Source organism: Cibotium barometz, chromosome 48 (assembly GCF_041138505.1).
Source record: "Cibotium barometz isolate CiBa-2024 chromosome 48, ASM4113850v1, whole genome shotgun sequence".
Taxonomy (NCBI): domain Eukaryota; kingdom Viridiplantae; phylum Streptophyta; class Polypodiopsida; order Cyatheales; family Cibotiaceae; genus Cibotium; species Cibotium barometz.
The window spans coordinates 43,956,912-43,983,236 of NC_141093.1; the positions used below are offsets into that span (position 1 = coordinate 43,956,912).

At 48.8% G+C, this 26,325-nt stretch overlaps 1 protein-coding gene across 1 annotated transcript in view; it reads left to right on the forward strand.

Annotated features, from left to right (window-relative positions):
* The window catches only part of FBP (Inositol monophosphatase family protein), a 71,133-nt gene that overhangs the window by 28,719 nt on the left and 16,089 nt on the right, over positions 1-26,325 (forward strand). Inside the window, exons 7-11 of the mRNA XM_086785857.1 lie at positions 5,664-5,750; positions 5,886-5,956; positions 6,028-6,093; positions 6,519-6,605; positions 6,718-6,793. Coding sequence (XP_086641983.1) covers positions 5,664-5,750; positions 5,886-5,956; positions 6,028-6,093; positions 6,519-6,605; positions 6,718-6,793 — 387 coding nt within the window. The remainder of the gene's footprint in view (positions 1-5,663; positions 5,751-5,885; positions 5,957-6,027; positions 6,094-6,518; positions 6,606-6,717; positions 6,794-26,325) is intronic.

The window sequence follows — 26,325 nt, forward strand, 5'->3', positions numbered from 1 at the left end:
TACCCTTGGGGTTTGGTACTGGACTGTGATGACTACTTGGGCTTGCCTCCGTTCATCTTCATTTCTTCATTCTGAGCGAGAGTCAAAGCCTGGTCATATGTGCTGGGTTCAAAGTTACGAACTGTGAACCGAATGTTAGGATCCAATCCACGAATGAATTGCTGCATCTTGGCCTGCGCAGATAACCCTAACTGCTGTGCTAAAGTGATAACCTTTCCGGAAAACTGAAGCACTGGGATCCGTTCTGTCTGAGTCCATAGAACTCATCTGCCAGACCAGTCATGTACTAGGGCGGGAGAAATCTGGTCTTTAGGTCATGGACAAAGATGTCCCAGTCAAAGGCTGTGACACCTGTGGCCTGGTCTGTATGAATACTAGACCAATGCTGCCACCAAGTGACTGCCTCACCAGTAAGATGGGGAGCCGCTAAGTGGACTATATCTTGTGGGTTTGTGATCCTAGCTAGTGGAAAATGAGCATTAAAATGATGAATAAATTGATTAACTGATGAATGATCACACTTACCATCATACTTACTGAAGTTTGGTTGACTGCAAATGACGGTGGTTGATGTTGCTGCGGACTACGGGCTGGTGACACCTATGGCTGGGGATACTGAGGAGAGATGCTGATACCTCAAGTGTATGGCCTCCTTTTCCCGTTGGTGCTCGAGTAACATATGTTCTCGATCAAGCTCACGTTGGTGTTCTCGAGCAGTGAGTTCAGCCTGACGCCGGTCTTCGTCGATCTTGCGTTGGGCTTCCTCATAGTCCCGTCTTTTTGCCTTTTCTTGTTGTTTTCTTGCTTCTGCTTCTGCTTGTTCTTCTCTCCTTCGGGCCTCATCCTCTCTCCTTTGTTGTTCCATCTGAAAGAAGAGGGAGATGTAGTCGGGTGCTGCTGGAGGCGGAGGAGGACGTGTTGCTCTTGCTTCCAAGAGTTGGAGACGCTCCATGAGCAGCTGGTTCTAAGTTCTAAGAAGAGCTATGGTGTCTGCTGTAGACGGAAGAACATGGTCGCCTTTGGGGGAGACGTCTTCCGGCTGATGAGTACTCTCTTCTGTAGACATGATGCTGAAGTCGGTGGTCGTGCCGGAACGCAATCTAACCATCCAAGGATGCCCCACGCTAGGATATGGTGTGTGTGGACAAGCTGAATCTGATACCAATGTAATATGCAGCGGAAGTCTTTGTATTGAAAGGATCCTGTCACACAAATGCTCACACTGTCTTTTGTATCCTGAGTTACGTGAGTTTAGCAATCCACTTTAATACTTCAAACTTTAAAGAGATATGAGAGAGAGATATGAGAACTGTACACCAGATTGGGTCCCAAATTACCCAATGAAGGGCCCCCTATCCCGTTACCGAGATAGTATTTACTTTATTACTTTAGAGAGTATGACTGTGGACTGTAGATAAGCCAAACGCAAGATCTTGGAGGATCCGAAGCCTGGCTGAACTGTACACGGCTGTAGAAACACCTCAATAAACTGATCTCGAGCCTATGCACTCTTCCCAAGGGCATGAGGAAGGGCTGCACACCTGAGGTTGAGAAGGGACTGCGGTGGACTGTTCTAAGCTATGTAAATATGCTGAAAAATGCTTATGAATGATATGTTACCTTCACTAGATGACTGTAGCATGTATGGATGATGCATAGAAGGCGGAGGCACTGCTCTAGGGCTGAAACGCAAGGTGGAACTGCTGTAGAACTGCATATGCAGGGCTGAACTGGACCGGACAGCTGCTGGCTGTGATATATGCTCAAAATGCAGAGGTACTTGCTGAACTGGGGCCTGAAAGGGTGCTGAATGCAGGCGCCTATGGACTGTATGCTGCACATAGGTTTGCGAGGGACTGAATGAGCTGCTGAACTACTGTATGAGCCTGCTGATGTGCTGCGTTAAATTGCAGGGGATGCTAAAGCAAAACACAAGCTCCAGGAGTGTTGAGAAGCTAACGTAGAAGCTCTAGAAGGGCTGGGTCTAGGCTGAAGGCGGGGATGCTCCTAATGCTGAGGATGAAGGCGCCTAGCTTTCTGAAGACTGAATGGAAGACTAAGCCCTATGCAAGCCTATTTATACTAAATAGGGGCTGGTCAAGTTGGCTGATCATTTATTTAATAAACTTTATGTTTATAAATGACATTAAATGCTAAATAAATACCATAATATATTGAAAAAATACCAGATAAATCCTAGTAAATTTCCTAAGGCTTCTGAGATGTTCTAAATGATGCATAGGCATATGAATGCACATTATGCAAAATGCAGAGTACTTTCTGATGCAAACCCTAAGGCTTCTACTGACTCGACATGTATGAATGATTCTCTCCAAGTGGGTTAAGGGACTTGACTGACTGATTGACCCGCTAAGGTTGAGGAATGACCTACGTAGCTCGTGCTTGACTTATCCTGGACTGAGGATGTACAATGGGGTCACGACATACGACAAATATCATCCTACTGGGTTCTAATAATGTACAAATGTTGCACTGTTGGATGATGAGCAAGTTTGTCACCATGCACCGAGTGCAGAGTGCATGTGACAGGTGAAGCGATCTGCCAAAGCATTGGCTCTTCCAAACGTCCTCTTGCAAGTCCTGTAATCTGCCAGTTGATCCTTGATAGTTTTCTGCTTTGCAATGTCAGGCTCAAGTCTCTCCAAGTCATGTCCCATCCATCTGCCACCTCTGAATCTGTGTATTGATTGCCTGCTTGAAACTGGGGATCAACCATGAAACCTGCTGCATGCATGGGTGAATATTACATATCCAATCTATCTTGGCATAGCTTCCTTAAAACCTAGTATTTCTGTTCATCTTGCTCAATGTGCTCCAACTTTTCCACCCTTTTGTTCATCCCCTCGTAAATCTTTCCAATGCATGGCTGAAGTGAATCTGTCATCCTCAACAAGTGGATGATCGGCTTCCCCAAAGCTATGATGCATCTCACCTGCTCCCACCAAAGAGGGTTCCCAATATTTGACGCACATGCCTTCCTTACACCGGTTCCAGACAATGCATGTCTCTCATACTCATCACTCACCATCAATTGCTTTAGGGCACTAGAACACTTGTTAAGGGACCCCAACATGAGGAAGTTGTATCCGAAGCAAGTGTCTGAATACTTGCCCAAATCTCTAGATGACTTTTTCTTGAACTCAGCCAGCAAGAAAGTGTGCCTGTAAATGAAGGATACAATCTGGGTGGCTTGCTCTATGATGGGAGCAACCTAATCCAACTTCCCGATGTCCTTGAGAAGATTGTTGAGGCAGTGTGCCATGCATACAGAAAATGTGAAATGAGGAAACCTGTCACACAACAATCTGCCGGCTGCCTTGTTCACATTCTCTCCATCAGCTACAAAGTGGATCACTTTCTCTTCATCCACCGCTTGTATAGCTGCTGACCACTCTAGGAAGAGTGCTTCTGCACTTTTCCCTGTCTCGGATGCAACATGCGATGAGATAAAGTAAGATCGCCCTCTGGAATAGGAAATGACACCATGAATGGATCTGGACTGAGTGTCGCTCCAGCCATCTCCAATAAGTGTGATGCCATTCTTGTCCCAAGAGGACCTAACAATCTCTGTTGCTGCAGCAACTGTGCCTTTCTCCTTCGCTAGTAAGGTGGTTCTCAATGCCTTTGATGATGAGGAGTGTAGGTGGATCCATACTCTGCAATCTTGCGCACCATGTCCTTGAAGTAGAAGGACCGAGCCACTTGAAAGGCAATGGCATCATGGTAGAAGAAGCGTGCAACACTACCATCCACCTCCTCCTCCTCCTCTGGGTCCCATCTACTCTGAAGTGTACTTTGGCTGGATCGAACAGTACCCCTCACGCCCACTGTTGGTGGTGGTGCACCAAATGGACTTGCAGTGGGTCCAAAAAATGAAGGCATTCCACCATATGAAGACCTGGTGGTTCCAGAGGTTTGTCTTGAAGTGCCCACATATGTGGAAGGATCTACTCCCACCCCTGCTCTCCGAGCCGATGAAGATGCCCGCGTTGCTTCGTCTTTCTGACGAAGCTCCTATTGTGCTTCACTAGTGATGTTGGTATAGAATGCAATGTCTTGTCCATGCTGATGAAGTAGGTGTGCTTGAATACAAGTTGCACTACCTGACTTCGTGAAGGAGACAATATTTGCATGTCCACTTTTTCGCGCCTCCTGTTTTGTAGGCACCCTCCACTAGGACCTCATCCCACCAAGACCACTTCGTAGATTTAGACTTCTTTGAGGTGGAATGATCCATAGAGGCCATGGATGCAAAGACTTCAAAGAAGGACCGAGGAACAAGGGTCATTGCAATGTTCAATAAGGACAAGGTGCCAGGAGATTCTAAAAAAAGAAAGTACACAATAGAGCCGACAAAGTTCGTAGAAAAATAAAATTCTTTATTCATTCAACATTAGCAATAGTTACAACAGGTGACTTTCTACATGGGCTTTATTGTCTTGATCCTCATGATTGGTAGATGCCTCAGCATCAACTAGGACCACAGCAGGTTCTTCTACAAGCTGTAGGTTTCGCCATATGGGGGCTCGTCTTCGAGTGTGTCTTGGGACCATTTGCAATAGCAAGCAATCTTCATTATCCCAAAACCACATGGGAGGGCAATGACATTGTCGAGCCCTCTTAGAGATTGCCTCTTGCAATGTCAGGCTCTCTCGAAGAGGCAAAGGCATTGACAATGAGCTCTCTCGATGTATTGTCGCTCAGCCACGCATGAACGACAACCACGCCGCCGCTCATAGAATGCCATTAGTGCAAACTATTGAATACAACACAATAAGAAGAGGAGAGGGATTAATTGAAAAAGGACTTGTTTATCAATAAAAAAGGTGCGATTTAATTAAGAAGCCAAGGTTCATTTACAAGTTTAAAATAAAAAAAACACTTACTGATTAAAAGTTATTGATTGTGGAGGACCAAGTTGAGAAGTGCCTTGCTTCGACTTTAGCCTTGCTCCAGAAGGGGAGAAAGGGAGGGAAAGAGAGAAAGGGGAGAGAGGACCGTGTTGGAGCTTTGGGACTCGAGTCACAGTCAGAGGAAAGTCTTGTGTATTAGACAAGTACACTGTACAAAACAAGCTTCGTACTAGAGATTATATGGTGTAGTGTTGAGACAAGATGCAAGGAGAGCAACAGGAAGGAAGTAACGGGCAAGGAAGCAACGGCAGAGGCGGCAATCATTTTTTCTCAACGGGCAGCCAGCCAATGTTTATTTATTTTTTATTTAATGTCACGTGGGCCGCTGCATAGTGAAGCATCGTTTTTTTTAAAATTAAAATTTGCCACGTGGGCGCACGACGAAGGTGGCCCGTTAGCACATAGCAAAGGCATTGATCTACGTTTTTTTAAATTAAAATATGCCACGTGGGCACCACGAACACCTCTTACCCGTTTCTAGCCGTTTTAGTGAACTCGACGTGGGGACGTTTCCCCGTTTCGGGGCGCCGTTTCCCCCGTTTCCTGTGACTATGCTTTATATGACCATGGTTCTCACCATGATCATTTTGAACTCTCCTTTTTTGGTTATGTTGGCTGAACACAGTTAGGATCATTTTGAACTTTCTAGGCTGAACGCAGTCAGTGCAACTTACTATTTGGTTATGTTCACACATTATTTTGCAACGCTGATTTCTTTTTAAAATGCAGCTTGTCTTGAGTACTGGTACTGGCGTGAATGGATTCACACTTGACCCATCTCTTGGAGAATTTATTCTGACTCATCCAAGTATCAAGGTATAGACAATTTTTTTCTAGGTGTGCTTGAGAAATACAAAATGTCCTAGGGTCCAGTCTAGATATGTTGATTGATCAATTTCTTGTGATGATCTAATTCACAATTTTCCTGTGTTTTTTTTTTCTCTTTGTCAGATCCCTCAAAAAGGAAAAATATATTCAGTGAATGAGGGGAATGCAAAAAATTGGGATGAGCCAACCAGGAAGTACGTGCTTCTTTTCCTCTGTAAGTACAGCGCTTAGTTGCTATTCTGACTTTGTTTATCACCTTTCCCAGGTATGTTGAGAGTTGCAAGTTCCCGAACGATGGATCCTCTCCCAAATCTCTTAGATATATTGGAAGGTTTTTCTCCCCGTTTTTTAATTCATTGACTCTCAAATGTATAACATTAACACTAGTATCTAGAGTTAATGGTTGGAGTTGGTAGCATGGTTCCTCTTTGCCAGGCTATTTGCTAACTATTGGCATGAAAAACTATATTGCACCTGGCAAAATTTAAGTCATTTTATCTAGTCCCCAACTGAATAGTTTCTGAGCTTTAGTTGGAAATTGCACCTAGTTATTCACCTTATCACCTTCAAAGTTGCTTAATTTAGTACACTGGTATTGGTGTCATCAACTTCGTTTTTAAGAAAGCTTAAGAATGGGAAAATTAGATTTTATGTGTTTTGGATTCATTCAAATGCACAGATTGGAGTTTGTAAAGTTCATGTAAAATTTAACACCATCTTTACACGAGTTTGCTACTGTCATATCATGGTATGCAGTATGGTTGCTGATGTCCATAGAACTCTTCTATATGGTGGCATTTTTTTATACCCCGCGGATAAGAAGAGCCCAAATGGAAAACTGCGGTAAGCATGCCTTGTAGAATCATTTGTAATTTCAATAAAACATAAAAGTGAGGAAAATTCTTTATTTTGAGCTAAATGCTACAGTTGACTGCTGATGATTTTGTTTAAACAGAGTACTTTATGAAGTCTTCCCCATGTCTTTCTTGGTAGAACAAGCTGGAGGCCAGGCCTTCACCGGCAAGGAAAGGGTATGATCATCAGCTGTCCATTTTTTCCCTATTCTTTGCTATGATAAGCAATGCTTAGCTTATTATGTATGTATGTACTATGTATGTACATACATAATACATTTATAAGGATATGTACATATATGTACGTGAAGAGAACCTAATTGGGGGAGAAGAGCCAGCAACACAATTGAAGCTGGCAAAAGCCCGAGATTCAACTGGGCTCCATGCTAAAATCAAGCGAGGTAGAGATGCTGTAACTATTTGGCCCTCCTAGCTCTTTCACATGATGAAACACATGCTCGGACACTGGACAGGTTGATGAAAGCATGGGAACAGAGACTACTTACACCATGGCCGGTAAGCTTTCTTTGCCGCCTGTGCCACTTGTCTTAGCCGGTTTGCGCTATTGATTTGCCGGCCTGCGCCCAGCTCAGGCTCAGGCCGGTTTGCGCCGTTGATCCACCGGCCTGCGTCCAGCTCAGCCGGTTGTGCCGCCCATTTTTGCCACCTGCCTAGCATCTGCGCCACCTGTTCCAGTAGCTGCACTGCTGCTCAGCCGCTCTGTGCTGGCTGTGTGCCCTTCCCAGCCGTCTGCTCCACTTGTGTGACCAGCATTGTCGCCTGCAACACCTGCAGCGCCAGTGCTGCTAGCGCCGCCTAAAGGCAGCAACACTGCCAGCGCCATCTGCTGCGAGCAGCACCAGCGCTACCCTTTGACGACCAGCTCGACAGCCGCCCTTATATCCGCCTCCTGGCGCCAGTGCCCCAATACCATCTGTGGATTCATCTTGGTGTTCACTTTTTTGAGGAGCTTTTTGAGTTTTTACATCAGCTTGGGCATTGAATTTATCACTGGACATCATCTAGACTTGGGATTTGATTCGGATACTGGATATTGGTACTAGCCTGGCGAGAAATTCTTGTGGGTCATCCTTGTGGTGTTCTTGGCATCAGAGATCTTGTGTCTCGACATCGACTCCGACCTAGATTTCTACATTAACATATTTGTTTGATATTGTCTTCATTGATTGTATTGGTCCTGGCTTGATAAGCCTGTGGATTGTTCTTGAATAAACTCCTGAAAGGAAGCAGGGGCCTGTTCCTCACTAGTGTGTGTGTACTCTGCAAAGATCCTCAAACCCTTCTCTCTCCCCCCACTCTCTATCTTAATCTCTTGGAAACGTGGTTGAATCTGTCACGGCACGCCTCGCTAGTCAGAGCAAGGATTTCTCTTGAGGAAATCTTTCTTGGGGTGACTGAGCCATGTCGAGAGTAGAGGGAGACAAAGGGCTTAATGAAGGGAACAATTATGAGGCTGATCCAGGACTCCCAAGTTGGGAACCAAGGCCGACGATCCATAGTGACTCATGAGACCACGGTCATATCATCAGGAGAGTACCAAGATTTTCAGCGGTTCAGACAGTTTCTCCAAGACGAAGAATATCTTGCTTGCAGTACTCGAAACGCTCTCCAAATCGAAGTCACTCCTATGCGTGCTGTCACTTTGCTGTTGTTGGTGTTGCCATAATCGACAAGCCTCCTTTTCTTTTTGCTTTTGGAGGCATTAAATTCCTCCGCGATGTCATGCTTCCCTCCTCCTTATCTTCTCTTTTTTGAGTTTCTTCACTGCTTGCTTAGTGCGCACTATGGCCTCGAATGTATGAAAGGCTTAAAGAGGATGTATGCTCTCAAATGTGTGAAATGGCCAAAAGATGAAAATCTTCTTATATAGAGCTCAAAACTACGTCATCATTGCAAGAAACCCTAATTTTAGGAGCCGTTTCATACGGGCCACTAGGGTGTGAAAATGCTCAAATCGGGCACCTTGCACAGGGTATTTTCGCACCCTTCAGGCCCACATTTTTTTGGTTGAAAAAAGTCGATTCTACAATACTTGACAATCTCCCTCGCTTGATAATCCAAAATTTTGACATTAAATGAAAGTTGGAAAAACTAAAAACAAAAATTATGGCAAAATGACACTTGACTCCATAATTGGTAAAAAAAACAAAATTATCATTTATTGGTATCGTATTACATAGAGAGTAGAAGTTTTACAAGCCAAAATTTGCCATCGAAGTTCCATCTCTTACAAGATCCTAACTAGGGAAATAGATCATTCGGAGCAACCTTAGACTTACACTGGATTTAATTGTGCTTGAAATAGCAAGGGGCTCCAATACTTGGACAAAGTTATACATTCATCATTTCCACTTTTAATGATAATTTTTCTTCTCTTCCTTGGAGTCTCTTCCTCAAAGGTAGGGGATTTGAGGACATCTTTGATATGGAAGAGCTCTCCCCTTGAGGAGTAGGCAAAATTGTATCTCCCTTTGCCTTGAACATTTTCCACTCGAACATTTCACAACTAAGTTTTCAAATGATGTAAACTATCATCATGTATAAAATTGTGGAATGACTTACCAAACTTGACTTGGCAAAAATGATTTTAGAACATCTTCAAGCATGTTCATATCAGTATGTGCAAATGGATGGGATAGATGAATATTGTTTTCCAAATATTTTTCAACAACCCCAATATGTCTTTTTGGCAAGGGCACGCAATGCATAGTTTGACTAGTGGAAGTATAGAAACCTGGGGATGGGTCTGGAACGGAACGTCGGGATGCCCAACCATTTTTTTTGGCTACATTTTTTCGCCGTTTTTTCCACTGTTTTTCGCCGTTGCTTTTGCCTGTTTTCTCCCGTTTGCTGGCTGTGCCTGTTTTCTGCCGTTGGCACTACCCATTGGCGTGGACTGTGGCCTGCTGTGGGGGCTGTGTAGTGTGGCTAGCCGCCTATTAGGCTTAAGCTCTCTCTCTCTCTCTCTCTCCCACTCTCTCACTCTTGGCTAGCCGCCTACTATAAGGCTTAAGCAACAAGCTCTCTCTCTCTCTCTCTCTCTCTCTCTCTCTCTCTCTCTCTCTCAAGCGGCTTGCAAGTTGCAAGTTGCCGCTTCAGCTCTCTCTCTCTCTCCCTTCATTGATGTATACCATTCTATACCCCTAGTATGGTACAGGATGGAGCTAGCTAGGTTGCATATCATGATTGTATACTCCATGCATATAGCTTTGCATTCTCCTAGTAGTAGAGCTCCATCACCTCCCCCACTTATTGTACTTATTGCACACCCAGATTCAGCTTTTTAGTTCAGTACTTTTTCATTTTGTTGGGATGACAGAGGATACCCCACACAGGTACACTGATTTGTCTCATAGGCCGAGTTCGGTCTTTTGGAAGACGTTAATAAAATCTTTCTTTCTCTCTCTCTCTCTCTCTCTCTCTCTCTCTCTCTCTCTCTCTCAACTTTCACCCTCTCTCATGGCATCTTCTTCACAAGCAGCCTTCGGCTCTGCACGTCGTGGTGGTGCTAGAAGAACCGACAGTTGGTCATGGTGGGAAGAGGTTATTGCAAAGCGCCCTGGAAGTGGAGGAGGTTCACGCCCGTGGTCTTGTAAGCTTTGCCCCTATAGACGGACGAGTGGGTCAGACAAAGTGAGAGCCCATCTTATGCATGAGTCCGAGCACGAGGTTCGATTTTGCACGGGAATCACATCGGAGAAGAGAAGGGAGCTTCTTGAGCGCATTGCCGGGCATGAGGCTTTGAGGGCTGCAAGGCCGGCATGTGTGGCTGTGGATCCTGCAGCATTTGTGACACCGCCCGAGGGGTCTGTTTCAGGGTCAGGGGGTGCATCTACCACATCTACACCACGGCCACATGGTGCAGGTTCCTTTACGATGCCCACACCCGCGCGGCGAAAGAGTACACTTGAGGGAAGTTGGGATACTAAGAAGAAGGAAGAGGTTGATACTGCTGTGGCTCGCTTCTTCTTGCATGACCATATTGACTCTTCCCTCTTGACATGAATTTTCTAAGTTTCATTCTTGAAAGTTTACTTGTTTCTTTTTGTGATTAGATCCGAGTACTTCAAGGCTGTGGTGAAGAGGATTGGGGAGTATGGTCCAAACTACCCCCCCCCCCCCCCAACAATCATCGGAGTCTTTGTGCACGACATTGCTCGACAAGGAGAAGCACCTTGTCGAGCAAGTTGCAGAGAACACAAAGCGGCTATGGGCAAAGAATGGATTGTCACTCATTGGGGGTGGATGGAGTGACACACGAAAGCGGTCCATCCATGGCCTCGTTGCATATTCCCGTGGCGAGATGTACTTTATTGCTTCACATGATGCCTTAGGGATAGAGAGGAGCGCAGACATGCTTGCAGCGGAGTGGGCAAGTGGCATTGAGCTCGTGGGCCTGGAAGGTGTGGTGGGTTTTGTTGCAGATGGCGAGGCTGCAAACAGGGCAGCTGGAGCTATTATTGAGGGCATGTATCCACACATGACTCTGTCATATTGTATGTTTGAACAATCTTTTAAAGGATATTGAAAAGATGTCATGAATTGAGCTTATCATTCAGGAGGCCAATCAAATGGTAACTTTTGTCTTGAACCATCAGTTCCTCCGCCATGAGTTCTCCAAGAAATCAAGGCTCTCACTTCTCAAATACTCAAGACACCCAATTTTCCTTCAACTTCTTGATGCTGGCCCGCTTGAGGGAGTGTAGTGGTGCATTGAGGCAACTCTTCATCAACGACGAGATGTAACTCCTATGTCTCTCCCTTGCATGCAGTTGCATATATGGTGGACCCTGAGTTTCAGGGTAATGGACAAGAAATGAAAATGAAATGAAATGTTATATTAACGTCTTCAAAAGGCCATAATGACCTATGAGACCAAAAAGTTACATCATGGTGGATCTGATACAATGTCTGGATAAAAAATGAAAAATAAAGATGATACTACTGGCACCTAGAAAATGAAACTGGAACTGGAAGGTAAACAGAAACCCTTATAGGGTGTGAATATAGTGAGGGGGGGGTACGCTATGGAGGTGAGTGGAGTACAGTGAGGGGATACAATATCATGTGGGACGGGGAGAGTGACAGAGAGGTCAGTGATGGCTGGAGGCGCATCTTGGATTGTCTAGTGCCGGATGGAGGCATTAGGCGCAAAATTAGAGACCAGCTTGCTGCATACAGATCCTTTCGTGGTGCTTTTGGTTGTGTGGATGCACAGGAGGATAGGTTGAAGGTTGGGGCTACTTTGTGGTGGGAAGACTATGGTTAAGATGGGCCTGAGCTGCAACACTTGGCTATCCTCATTCTCAGCTAAGCTGTAAGCTCCTCTTGTTTGGAGCAGCTTTGGAGTTCTTACAGTCATATTGCATCAAAGAAGAGGATTGATGTAGAAAAGGCCAATGATCTTGTCTTTGTAAGCGCAAACTTGTGAATGCTTTGCAAGGGTGCGACTGTAAAGGCAGATCCCTTTGCCTAGTGGGAGATAGAGCAGGAGGAGGGAAATGAGTAGGTGGCGACACAACAGAGCCCAGAGGACCATGCCTCTACCTTTCAGACTGGTCATGTAGGCAGCCATGATCATGACGCTAGTACTTCTCACGCTCCACCCTGCGATTGAGCATTGTAGGCTCTATGATTGTCATTTAGCTATGTTTCATTGTTTTGACTTTTGAGTCTTGACTCGGCACCTTATGTGCATTGTAGACACTAGTCTTTTGTTATTTGATAGTGATCATCATTCCATGCTTATATATTGATTTGCCGGTGTTTAGTGCCTATTTGGTGTTTGCGCCACGTATTGTACATTTACTAAGTAACTCAAAACTTTAAACTTTAAAGTGATGCCTTGAAAGTTCAAAGTGTAAAAACATAAATGTTCTTTTATTTAGTGTGCTTTGTAGTCAATGAATTGCATATTCCATATGCCGTTCCTGTTCCCCCGTCCCTGTTCCCTGTCTTTTGCCATTCCCCGTCCTTGTTCCCTGTCCCATGTGACTATGGCTAAAGCTTATCTTCGGGCCAAAGGAGTCTCTATAGCAAAAAAATCTAAAGCTACCCGTCTCGCTTCTCGTGGAGGAGATAGGGAGGCTATCCCTAGGATAGTTCTCTTGGATGCAGCATCTTCGGGTCAAGTAAGGGAAAAGAAGGCAAAGGAGCCTTTAACAACCGGCAAAGTGGACTTCAAGCCGGGAGAGAAGAGCGTCACGCTCGATGCTTTTTATAGAAAGTAGGACACTCAGAAAGCTTTATCATTTGTCAAGCAATTCGATGCCGCTTTTGGAGGCGAGGACTTCTCTGAAAAGTCCAAGCTTCGTATGGTTTGTATGCATTTGAAAGATGCCGCCTTGAATTGGTGGCTAAAGGTGGTACAAGAAGGGACTTAGCCAAAGACATGGACCAATTTCAAGACCATGCTCAACAAGAAGTTCCTACCCGCAAACTTTGAAGCGGATGCGCAGAAAGGATGGGATGAGGTAAAGCAAAAAGTCGGTGAGAATGTGGCAACTTAGATTAACAACTTTTCAGCCATCTCATTAAAGTTTACTTCTTATACTCCCATTCCACCACTAATGGAAATGCATAAGTTTGTAAATGGATTGCAACCTAAGCTTATGCAAGCAGTGTACATAGCTGGACCAAAAACCTTGGAGGAAGCACAAGACAAAGCTCTACAAGCAGAGGCCTTGCACATGCCTTGGATGGTGGGCAAAACAAAGAACAACAATCGAGATCCATCCCAAAAGAAGAGGTTCAAAGCGGGATCTCAATCAAAGAATGAGCCACAAAGAAGAAGGATAGGAGTGGGGATAAATCTCCACTTTTTCGAAAGAAGTTATCCCGCAAGCAACTTGAAGAGTATGTCACGGAAGGAAAGTGTTTCCAGTGTGGGAAGAAGGGACACATTGCTGTAAAATGTTCCGACAAGCCAAACCATGAAACCAAGCCCCAAACCAATGCATTGCCAAAGGAACTTCAACACCAGGATGATACACCGCTAGAGAGAAGGCAACTTTTCAAGGCTTGGAGCAAAGTGGCTAACCAACCCGTGCTTATCCATTTTGATAGTGGTTCTACCCACCACTATATCCACCCCGAGTGGTTGAAGCTATGAACCTTTCTCCAGATTCGTTCGGAGCTCCTATTTCTATAGGTGCTGCCTTCGAGGGAATGTCAGTGGAAGTGACCCCTATCTCGGGAAAGCTTTGTTTATAGATTGGGACCACGTGGACCATGAGAACTTTGTTGTCGGTAAAATTGGACATTGTGATGTAATTTTGGGTATGCCTTGGCATAAGAAGATAGATCCGGCCATTGATTGGGTTGGAAACAAGATTAGGTTTCTTTTTAAAGGCAAGAATGTAACTTTTGATGTAGGAGTTTGTAACTTGGTTGAACACAATGCAATTCAATACACTTAAATACACTAAGATTTGATTAGCATTGTGATCAACCAAGTTACATTCGTATCAGAGCATATGGTTCTCTTTCACTTCTATCGTGAGAGACGATCACCGTGAACACTAGCTATCTCTACACTTAGAACATTATGGACAGCCATACAATGAATGTTCGAGATGCTAACACAAGAGGCAGGGACAATGAAATGCATGCTTCCAATGCTTTACAAGATGAGGAAACTCATGTGGTGCACAATAGGGAACATGAATATGTGGGACAGCCGTCCCGTGGCAAAGAGAAGATGTAGGAAGAAGAGTCCATAGTCTTGAGGGCTGAACTTACTCGTATGCAGGCTCTTCTCCATGCACAATAAGAAGAATTGAATCTCTACCGCCGCGAGGATCCATTGGTACATGACCGTTTGAAGGCCAAGAAAGCTGAATCTTATATGAATCATGCAATGGCAATGATTGCTTAAGAGTTGCACATGCAACCGAGGGATGCAACACGTGCATACTTGGCTCGTACCAAGGATGCCTATGCAGAAAAGGCAATTATACTCCCACATGTATTGGAATCCCCACAGGTGCCCGAACAAGAACTTATGTCTAAGAGGAACAATCAGTGACTTCACGCCATGCAGGAATACCTTATGTAGCCCGTGAAGGATACAATGTCTATGGCAGTGGTCAAAATGTATGTCAAATGCCATTGCCGGCTAAAAATGTGCATGCACAACACATTCAACATGAGCTGCAATTTTCTGTTGGTGCAGGTATTCCACATATCTCTCATGCCACTCATGCCTTTGAGTGTGCTCCTGAGGGAGAAGCTATGGCTAAAAATGTATCAATGCATTTTGAGGGGCCAGCCATGCCTCATGCTTACAGGGCACATGTATCTATGTCTTATGCATCACCTTTTGGTCCTAAAATGATGCTAGTCACAGGGGCTGTCCCAATGGACAAACATGGGGGAAAACACGTTGAGATGCAGGCACATGCATCAAAGTCTCGTGACTTCAAAGCTAGAGACAAATCTGTGAAGTTTGACACATATCATGGGGAATATGATGCATCAAAGGCACTTGCTTTTATTGCCCAGTTTGATATTGCTTTCAGTGATGAGGATTTCACTCAGAAATCCATGATCCGGCATGTAAGCATGTACATGGAAGGCACTGCTGCCCATTGGTGGCTCACGGAGAAGCTCTAACCGAATCTTGTTAGATCATGGGAAGAGTTCAAGGAGAGGTTCTATGCTCAATTCTTGCCTCCCAATGCATTGAATGAGATAACAATGAAGTGGGATTGGGTGAAGCAAAATGAGGGGGAATCGGTAAATGCATATGTATAAAAGTTTTGGAAAGTGCTTTTGGAGGTGTCTCCATTTATGCATGTCACCGAGGCGGAAAGGAAGAGAAGGTTTCAATCGGGATTGCAACCCGTGTACAAAGCGTGACTACAAATGTATCCTGGTCATACCTTACATCAACTAAAGCCGCCACCACCACCGAGCAATTGGAACTCAAATTGAGTCGATCCAATAAGGCTAAACTCTCATTTCAAGGCAAAGAGAGGGCTGTCCAAAACTTGCAAAATGATGGACAACCACCTAAAAAGGACCAAAACCAAGATAAAAATGGTCCAAAGGCTAAAAATAACACTACCAAGAAGCGTCCCTTCAAACTGAGAGACTATGGTCTCACTCCGGAGTAGAAAAAGAAATATATGAGCGAGGGGAAATGCTTTACTTGTGGCAGCACCGAGCATATTACAAAGGCATGCCCAAACAATAGCTAAGACAGGGTTGTATGTAAAGCTTGGGGATAGCTCAAGGATCAGTCCGCTTTGTTCATGTTTGATGATTGTGCATCTGAAAATTTCATATCCACATAGATGGCAGCTGCTTTGGGTATTGAAGTCGAGAACATGGATCCTCAAATTGAAGCAGGGGTTGCGCATACACATATTCAAGGCTATGTGGATCATGAGGATTCTCTTGTGGCGCCTTTGAATGACTGTGATGTATTGCTTGGAAAGCCTTGGCATACATGTATTGATCCGTGCAAGGCTTACAAGACCATCAAGATCACCTTCATGCATAAAGGCCGAGAACATGTAATTGATGCTCGTGAAGAGGGTGATACTATTCCCCTTGTATCTCATGTACATATTAAGAAAGTAATGAAAAAGAGTGTTTTTGCGTACTTGATTTTTGTACGAGATCATGTTGAGGAAAATAATGTATATGTAAACACTCTTAGTAATGATAGGCTGAAATTTTTGCAAGAGCACAATGATTGTTTTGCTGATGAGTTACCAAATGAGTTGCCACCCGTACGACCTGAAGATCATCACATTGATCTCGTGCCGGGTAGCTCACCACCTAATAGGCCAGCCTGTCGTGTAAGTGCATCCCAAAAAGAGGAGATTATGAAGCAGGTGAATGAGCTTCTTGAGAAGGGTTTGGTTCAACCAAGCTCTTCCCTATATTGTTCACCCATCCTCTTGGTTCCAAAGAAGGATGGATTTTTTCGTATGTGTGGATTATAGAGCTTTGAATAAGCTTACCATCAAGAATCGGTTTCGGATTCCACGCATAGACGACATGCTTGACAAGTTGGATGGATCGGCATGCTTTAGCCGAATTGATCTCAAGAGTGGATATCATAAGTGCGTGTAGTGCCTGAGGATGTACACAAAACTGCTTCAGGAAAGCATTTGGGCTTTATGAAGAGCCTTTTGTTCTTACAAATGTACCGGCTACATTCAATAGAATGATGGATCGCATATTCCGTGGGTATAGGAAATTTATAGGTGTCTTCTTTGATGACATCCTAGTCTTCTCGAAGACCGAAGAAGAGCATAGAGCTCATTTGGCCATTGTTTTTGAAGAACTCTATAAGCATAAACTCTGCTATGATGACAAGTGGAGAGCCACACAAGAGCTGAAGTGACAAGTGTGAAGCCACTTGTCTCACTTTGATCCACTTTCTAACAAGTGTCAGGCAACTTGTCTCACTTTGGTCCAGTTTCTTGCCACATGTCCCAATCTAAGAGATGGGTCCTTCCATAAACTCTCTAAAAATATCCCAACTGGTAGCCCATTTGTCATAGATACTTTGGCAACTCTTGGTATTTGCTCAATTCCAGACGTAATGATGCGAACAGAACTTCCATCGGAGTCGGGCCAAAAATAGAAACCCTCCTAGATTTTAGGAGTGTGACCCTTTGTATTCCAAGATAATCCCCCATTCCCAAAGCTTGTACTTTCCAAATATTTAGACGTTCTAGAGTCTACTAGACCCCTTTCATACTGGGAAATGTCCAGGCTAGGGATATCCTCCCTAGCTTCTTAAAAGTTACAAGCTTCAAGCCCTATATCAAAGATATAAAATGCAAAGAAGAGTGAGTTTTTCTTGTCAGAGATACATTATCTTGGGCATATTGTGTCCAAAGATGGAGTGCGGATGGATCTTGCAAAGATTGATGCAATTCGGAATTGGCCTGAATTGAGTTCGGTGCATGAGATCCGTAGTTTTCTTGGATTATGCTCTTACTACTGCAGGTTCATTCGGCACTTTGCATGGATTGCTTCTCCTTTGCATGATTTGACAAAGAAGAAGGTCGTTTTCAAATGGATTAATCTAGAGAGGGATGCATTCCTCAAATTGAAAGATGCAACTACTCATGGTCCAATATTGATCATTCCGGATTTGCAAAAGCCTTTTAGTATGGAATGTGATACATTTGGAAATCGCATAGGAGTTGTCCTTAATCAAGAGGGACATGTCGTGGCTTATGAGAGCTGTAGATTGCATGATGCAAAGCTATCTCTTGGCATTTATGAGAAAGAGCTCTTGGCTGTAATTCACGCACTTACTTAATGGAAACATTACCTTCTTCGGGCTGATTTCATTGTGACGACAGATCACCAAAGTTTGAGGTATTTTCTTACCCAAACTAAATTGTCAGAGAAGCTTATGAGGATGGCCAATTTTCTCTCTATGTTTCATTTTCAGATCTTGCACATCCTAGGAAAGAAGAATGTAGTGGCAGATGCATTGTCACGAAAGCCGTATGTAGCAACTATCTCGGTTGCCTCTCATGGGGACTTGTCTACCATGCGTGATTTGTATCATACGGATGTTGATTTTGCCACTATTTGGGCTGATTTGATGGCTGGTCATGCACATGCCTCATGTGTGATCAAAGAGGGTTATCTCATGAAGGATAATTGCCTATGTGTGGTGTCTGACAAAAGGACTGACGACCTCGCCTGCGAGCTCCGCTTCTCCCCCCCCTCCCGCTGCTTCTCGCCATCGCGCCCCCCTCTCCCCCCCCCGCCAGTCCACCGCTTTCTCCTCCGTCCTCCCCCCCGCCTCCTTCATTGCGCCCCTCTTCGCCATCTCTCCCCCGCCTTCTGCCTCGCGTCCTCCCCCGCCTTCACTCCCCCGCCTCCCTCCTCGTTTCCGCCTTCTTTCCCCCCGCCTTCTCTTCCTTCGCCACCTTCCACGCTGCCTTCCCCGCCATTCCCCCCGCCGCTTGCTTCCTTCCCCCGTCATCTTTTCCTCCGCCTCTCTACCCCTTCGCCTCCTTCTCCCCCGCCTCTCTTCTCTCCCCCGCCACCTCTCCCCCCTCCGCCTTCTCTCTCCTCCCTTCCGTCTCGCCCCTCCGCCCACCGCTAACTCCTCCCCGCCTCAGCTTCCCCCCCCCCCCCCCCCCCCGCCCCGCCCCCGCTATCCTGTAGCCCTCCGCCTCTCTTTTTTCCTCGCAGGGCTGTGCCCCTCCCGTTGGTGACCCCGGTTTCTGGCCTTTTCCCTCTGGAGGACTCCATGGAAGCCGCTCCGACTAACCCTGCCGATTCCGGTCTCCGTCTGGAGTTCACAGCTGAAGATCTTCAGTTGTTTGTTTCCACAGTTTCCACTCTTGAGGCCTCCTCCTTGGTCTGCAAGATAGTGGGTAGCCGTCCGATGCGGAGAGAGCTTCGTGACCTTCTGCAAGGCAGCCTTGTTGGCGTGCCCGCCAAGATCGTCAGCGTAGATTTTTTGGGACGTGGCTACTACCAGGTAGATTTCGAGTCCCCACAGGCAGCTCAGATGGTGCTGGCTCGGAGCCCCATTGCCCTCCGCTCATCCCGGGCGTTCCTGGCGCGATGGACTCATGGTTTCGACCCCGCTTCTGACCCGCTAGCAGGCGCGACAGGTTTCCCCGTCACTATCTGCTTTCCTGGACTCCGTAGGGAGTACTTGCCCCTCTTGTCATCCATTGGCAAGGCGTTCGGGCAGGTGGTGGAGATGCCTCAGACAGCGGCTTCGGTGATTGCTCGGGCAGCGGGACTCCCGGCCATTCGGGTTGTGGTTCCGTCACCGGAGTCCCTCCCGAAGACGATCCTTCTCCCTTGTCTTTCTGGAGGACATATGATACAGCGCGTGGAGTATTCGGGCCTCCCCGGCCAGTGTTACACATGTCGGGAGATGGGCCATCTCGCACGCGCCTGTCCCCGCAAGGGGGCTCATCCTTCACGCTATGCTGCCTCTCGACCCCCTGCAGGAGACCCGAGGGGTGGCCATCCACTTCAGAGACCGGACATCCCTGGCTCGCCACAGCAGGCGCCATCATCTGACGAGCAGGCCCCGGCGGAGGATGCCGTGCAGTCCCAGGAGGCTGGCGGATGGCAGGAGGTTCGCCGGCGGAAACGCCCGGCCCGCAGGGACCGTCGCAGACGCCAGTAGGCAGCACAGGCTGGCGGACAGGTGACTCCGGTTGGCGTACAGGCACCTACCCGCACTCATGCTCCTGTCAGGGATAGGCGGCCAGCAGGTCCCACCCCGATGGACGAGGATTCAGACTCAGTGCCCGTTGAGGCCGCTGGTGGAGCCTCCCACGTGGAGACCCCGCTCCCGCCTCCCCCCGCGGGGGGCCCCGCCCCCTCCTTGGAGCAGATTCCTGAGGATCCCGGGCCGCACTCTTCGACCCCCGGCTCCCCTTCCCCTCACCCGGAGAGCACTCCTTCCACCCTCCCCTCTCCCCCCCCGCCCCCCCCCTCCCGCCTCCCCCGGTGGCCCCCCCTGACACCTATCCTCTGGCAGATGCCTCTCCATCCTCTCCTCGCTCTCCCCCCTCCTCGCCGCGAGCCCCCATCCCTCCCTCGGCCTCTCCAGGATACTTCGCCAGACCACCCACTGCCCCGGGGCAGCGCAGCTGGGTATGCCACAGCTCAGTCCAGCGGCTGTTCCACCGCCACTCCGGGCCGGTGGAGATGGCGATCCTTGCTTCGCCCGCCACAGAGTTCTCTCCGGCCTCCCCTGGGGGGCCCCCGGGAGTGATGGGGCTACCAGTGGATTACGGTTTTTTCAGGTGCCTCCAGCTGGATGCTGGCCCGTTCGAGACACTGGTCGCGCCCTTGCGAGTTTGCGTGGTGTGCCATCCCTCTCGTTCTCCCTCTGTGGTGAGCAGCATGGTGGCTTTCTCCTTTCCTCTCAGTGTTGCCCCAGACACAGCATGGGATTGCAACTCTGTAGAGGAAGTTTTGCGTGATCAGATACTGGAGTTTTCTCACCACTTCAGTGACTTGGGGCTCACGGACCTATTGCAGACCCGATTACACTCAGCCCGCATGAGCTTGTTTGGTATAGGAGACTGGCGGGCGGATCCGGTCCACACCTCAGTTGAGGCGGTGCTTCTGATTCTCCTCCATGCCGCCCCGAGGGTGCAGCCTACCTTTAGATACATATATGCAGAGGATTGGTCTCACGCCTATGCCCTGGACAGGGCGAAGGCGGAGTGGGGCTGGACACAGAGACAGGTCACCCTCTTTTTGGAGAGACTCCGCACCCGGACAGACAGTGATTATTCTCCCTCCAAGCCGGCGCCCAAGACTCACAGAGTGGAGGGCAGATCATCCGGGCCGGCTGAGAGGGGTGAGCCAGTGGAGGCTGCTTCACTTGCCATAGCTCATCCATGAGGATCCTCTCATGGAACATCCAGGGTCTCGGTGGACATCGCTGCTACATTGGTCGGGGCAGACTTCGCCAGGAGATCCAGAGGGCTCTCGTTGGAGGACCCATAGATATCCTTTTCATCCAGGAGCACCACCTTTCTGCCGGGCGTACTCGCACTTGCGGGAAGATCTTGCCAGGCAGGAGTCACACTTTTTGGTCACCGGCATATGGCTCCCAGGGGAACCAGGGTGGAGTATGCATCTCAGTCAGCGAGCAGCTTCTATCCGAGGTTGTGGACTCTGGCATTCTGGTCCAGGGTCATGCGCAGTGGATCATCCTTCGGGTTGGGGAAGACCGCATTGGCTTCCTCAACTTCTACGCCCCTAATGGGGCGACCGGGAGAGCCGAGTTCTGGAGCACCATTAGGCAGTCCCTCCCCTTGGCAGACCACTGGTGCCTGGGAGGGGATTGCAACATGCTGGAGGATGCAGAGGACAGGATGGGGGGCAGCCAGGAGACCATTCATGGGCCGGAGCTCGTTGCCTGGGAGGAACTAGTGCTGCAGGTGAGAGGCCAGGATCCGTGGACTCTCCCGGAGTTTGGCAGGTTGCAGGGGAGTCTATCTTTCTCGCGCTCGGATAGACGGGCCACAGGAGTTAACCTTTCCCGCATCGACAGGTTTTACATTGATGAGTGGGCCTGTGATAGAGGTGGCACAGTGGGCATACTTGCAGGCTCCTCGTTTTCAGACCACTTTCCAGTGCTTCTCCAGATCGAGGACCCCACGAGAGGAGAGCAGGGCCAGAGCGTCCGGATTCCAGATTGTCTCATAGAGGAGCCCGAGATTGCGATCAGAGTTGAGCAGGTCTGGCAGGAGCTGCAGTTCAGGAGAGGATTGGCAGCCAGCGATCTTGCCAGTGGCTTGCAGGAGATCAGCCAGATGCTCAGACAGGCTGCCTTGGACCGGCTGGAGGCCTTCAGAGAGCAGGAGAGGAGCCTACGGAGGAGTCTAGCGTCCCTCCAGAGACTCCAGGAGAGGGATCCTACGAGCCCTTGGATCTCAGAGCAGATGGAGTCAGCTCGCACTGTGATCAGATCCATCGAGGAGAGGAGGGTGGAGTTCCGATTCCATGCTCGGGCTTCTTTTTGGACACAGGCTGGAGACAGAGTGACTCGAGATTTCTTTGAGGCGACAGGGCCTCGCTTCAAATGAGAGGGTCTCAGGCGTCTTCGGCAGGCTGATGGCCAGGTTGTGGTGGATCCCCCCAGGGTTCGGGCTATAGCCACAGATTTTTACAGGGATCTTCTCTCTGCTGAGCCAGCAGATGACAGGGTGAGAGAGGCTCGGGAGGCAGTCTAGAGCTTCACGAGACCGGTTGTGCCGGCCCATTTGCAGCACTCCCTTCTCTCCCCCTTCTCGGATACGGAACTGGAGGAGGCTCTTCAGGCATTACCTCGGGGCAAATGCCCAGGAGAGGACGGTCTTTCGGTGGCTTTCTTCCAGAGGTACTGGGGCCTCTTACATAGGGGCTTCAGATTGGCATTCCAGGAGATTATGGAGTCAGGAGTCATGCCGGACAGCATGGCAGAGGGGTTGATCCACTTGATCCCCAAAGAGGGAGGAGACAGACTGGAGATTAGACAGTGGAGACCGATCACCTTGCTAGGCACGGCCTACAAGGTCCTAGCTAAGGCGATCAGCAGGCGGCTTCAGCCTCACCTTCCGGACATCATCCACTCCACGCAGACAGGCTTCATCCAGGATAGGAGCATTCTGGATAACATTTTCTCTTTCTGGGAGGCTACGGCTCTGGCTAGATTTCGACAGGAGGATCTGGCAGTGCTCCTTCTCGACTTCGAGAAGGCATATGATCGGGTGGACTGGGCTTTCTTGGAAGGCACTATGGAGAGGATGGGCTTCCCCCCTCAGTGGATCCGTGGGGTCTCTGCACTCTACACATCGGCTCATAGCGAGGTGCTGATACAGGGCGTGCGCGGAGAGAGGTTCCAGCTCTTGCGCTCGGTGCGGCAGGGGTGCCCCTTGGCGCCCTTTCTTTTTCTTTTTGTGGCGGAGGCCATGAGCACTTTTTTGACGGCACAGGATATAGGTTTGCGGGGCCTCCAGCTTCCCATCCGCACCTCGGAGGAGCTCCTAGACTCGGAGTTTGCGGATGACACTGCTGTCTATCTTCAGGGAGGTGAGGAGAACCTCCGCCGCTTCGCCTTAGCCATGGACGGGTTTTGCAGAGCTTCGGGCGCTTTGATCAACTGGCACAAGTCGTGTGGGTTGTGGGTCAGCTCTATGCCCCCCCCCGACTTGGAGGCCAGTTGACGGTTTTCAGTGGCTGCCCCCCGGCACTACAGTGCGTTATTTGGGATGCTATGTGGGCATTGACATATCTCCGGAGCAGCAGATAGCCCCCCTTCTTCTGAGCATTCGGAAGAAGCTTTTGTATTGGAGTACCGCTCGTTTATCTCTGGCTGGCCGAGTAGTTGTGGCCAACCAGGTTCTGCTTGCTAGTATGTGGTACATCACTTCTTGCTGGGCCTTCTCTCGGGCGTGCATTGGCCAGGTGCAGAGGCTCATCAGGAACTTTCTTTGGTCCGGTGGCGACGGGCGGCCCGCCAGGGCCAAGGTGGCATGGGCGGTGATCACTCAGCCGAGGGAGAGAGGCGGCCTGGGCATTGTTGATCCTATTTGCCAAAGCCGAGCATTGCTTGGCAAGTTGGTAGTTCGTGGCCTCCTGCCAGGCGCTGAGCCGTGGAAGGAGTTTCTTGTTTCCAGGATGCTCAGCCGCACCCCTTCTCTTAGCGGCCCCTGGACCCCCAGCATCAGGTGGATCTTTACAGAGCAGCGATCCAGAGGAGTGGGCCTTGGCTTCGAGGAGCGTTTTGCAGCTAGCCTTCTGAGGGCCTGGTCGCATCTGAGGCCATCACTCTTCCAGACTCCCCCGGGCACCGATGAGGAGCGCCTGAGGCAGCCTTTGATCTGGAACCCCTTGATTTGTCTCCCCAGTGGCCATATGGTTGGATCGCGGTCTCACGTGTCGTGGGGCCCGCTGAGCTCTGGCCCAGCCCAGTCCCTAGACGACTGGATAGGTTTTCAGCAGCTGCCTCTAGAGGCTCAGGAGAGGAGACTTAGTGGGATGAGGGGCAGAGAGTTGATGAGACAGGACATTGAGGCGGCCATCCCCCGGGAGTGGCGGACCCCAGTACAGGACCCTCCACCTCCACAGTGGATGGGTGTCTTTACTCGGCATGAGATCCTTCTAGCGGTCTGCGGCACAGCGGAGAGAGTCGCCCCACTCACTTTCGAGGTGGGAGAGGGTGGCCAGCTTCAGAGGACACGACTAGATTTGGATGGGCTCCAGGGATGTATTCTTCAGAGGGTGCGGGTGGTCGGCTTTCATCAGAGACAGTGGCATGTAGACCCCTCACCGGCCTCGATAGGGGAGGACTGTTCTTGGAGATTATGGGCTTGGGACAGCAGGCCTCTTATTCGCCTTCAGTGGGATCCAGGTGAGTGGTTTTGGCGAGATCCCTACTTGGCCCCTACCAGCCCAGGCATCCCCTTTTTTCAGTACACAGCGAGGTTGGGGCGGCGGATTCAGAGACACAGGATAGCGAGCACCCCGGCGGCGGCCGAGCATTGGCGGCGACAGGGGCTCTCCCCTACCTTTCTTAGGGACTTCTGGCAGCGCCTTTGGGCCAGCTTCCGGCCCCGGAAACGCTGTTTCTCTGGCTCACAGCGCATAGAGGACTGGCTGTGGGGGCTTGGCTAGCTTTCGGCAGTCACCCAGCGTCCTGCCCTGGGTGCGGCCATGCACAGGAGTCGCAGTGGCACTGCTTATGGGATTGCCCACAGGCACAGCAGGTCTGGCAGCGCGCTCTCAGGATGGTTTTTGCAGGCTCACCAGGTGAGATGCTGGTGACGTGGGGTGCGGTGGCTTGGGCCACGGACAGCGGCCCGGCCCTTGGATATGAGGACGTCCCTGGCAGTGCGACCATCCAGGTCTCTGACAGGGTGATGGCGGTGGTTCCAACGCCAGACTTCTCTTCGGCAACCCCTCAGGAGGGGGTCGGGCATAGATGGGAGTTGATCAGCAGCATGACGGCTTGGCACATTTGGAGAGCCCGATGCAGGGAGGCCATTGACCGCCAGGCGACTCCACCGGCGGAGGTCACACAGGCCCTCTGGGTGGACATCATTCACACCTTGAGAGGACACTGGGGGAAACTCCAACGACTCGGATCGCATGAGAGGGCGCCGCAAGGCTTTCCTCCGCACTTGGCAGCCTGGCCCTTTCCTCACCGCGAGGGGCGAGGATGTCACTTGGCACTACAGGCCTCCAGTTTGGCTTTTCTCACCTCCCACATGTACTACTAGGTAGCCCCCCCCAGAGAGCGGCCAGCCACGGGGGTGGAGCTCAGGAGTTCACTGTGTTTTTATCCCTCCTTGCGAGGTGAGCTTTGTAGCCTTATGGCGTTTTCTCATTAACTAATAGAAGGATCTTTTTTCCGGGAAAAAAAAATAAAAATAAAAAAATGTGTGGTGTCTGACATGAGGCAAAAGGTTTTGGATGAGTGCCATGCTCCTCCATATGTTGGTCATAGAGGCATAATGCCTACTACGCACATACTACGCACATGATTGAGCGGTATTTCTTTTGGCTAGGTATGCGGAAGGACATAGAGGCACATGTACGTGCATGTATCACCTGTCAAAAGGTGAAATTTGATAGGCAAAAAGTACTAGGTTTGCTTCAGCCATTGCCTATTACCACGCAGCCATGAGAAAGTATTACAATGGATTTCATTATGGACTTGCCATGGACCCAACATGATAATGATGCAATTTGGACAATTGTGGACAGATTTAGCAAGCAAGCTCATGCCGGTCAAAAAGACCATCAAAGCTGAGCATATGGTTAAAATATATCTTGCACGAGTGTTCAAGCATCATGGAATGCCGAAGTCCATTGTGGGGGATAGAGATCCCAGGACTACAAGTCTCTTTTGGCGGGCCTTATTTGATAATATGGGCACCAAAGTGGACTTCTCATCAAGTTATCACCCTCAAACGGATGGGCAAAGTGAGGTTGCAAATTCAGCCGTGTTGGAGCTCTTGAAATGTTATGTGGCGGATCAGAAGTCTTCTTAGGAGAAGTACTTACTGCTTGTGGAATTTGCATACAACAACACAGTCCATGCATCTACGGGAAAGGCCCTGTTTGAGATTGTTTATGGTAAGGTGGTTTTGTCACCCATCCTTCGCACAAAGGATGAGATATTTGCAGCTGATGAGTATGTAAGAGACTTGGATATTGCTTTTGCTCAAGTGCAG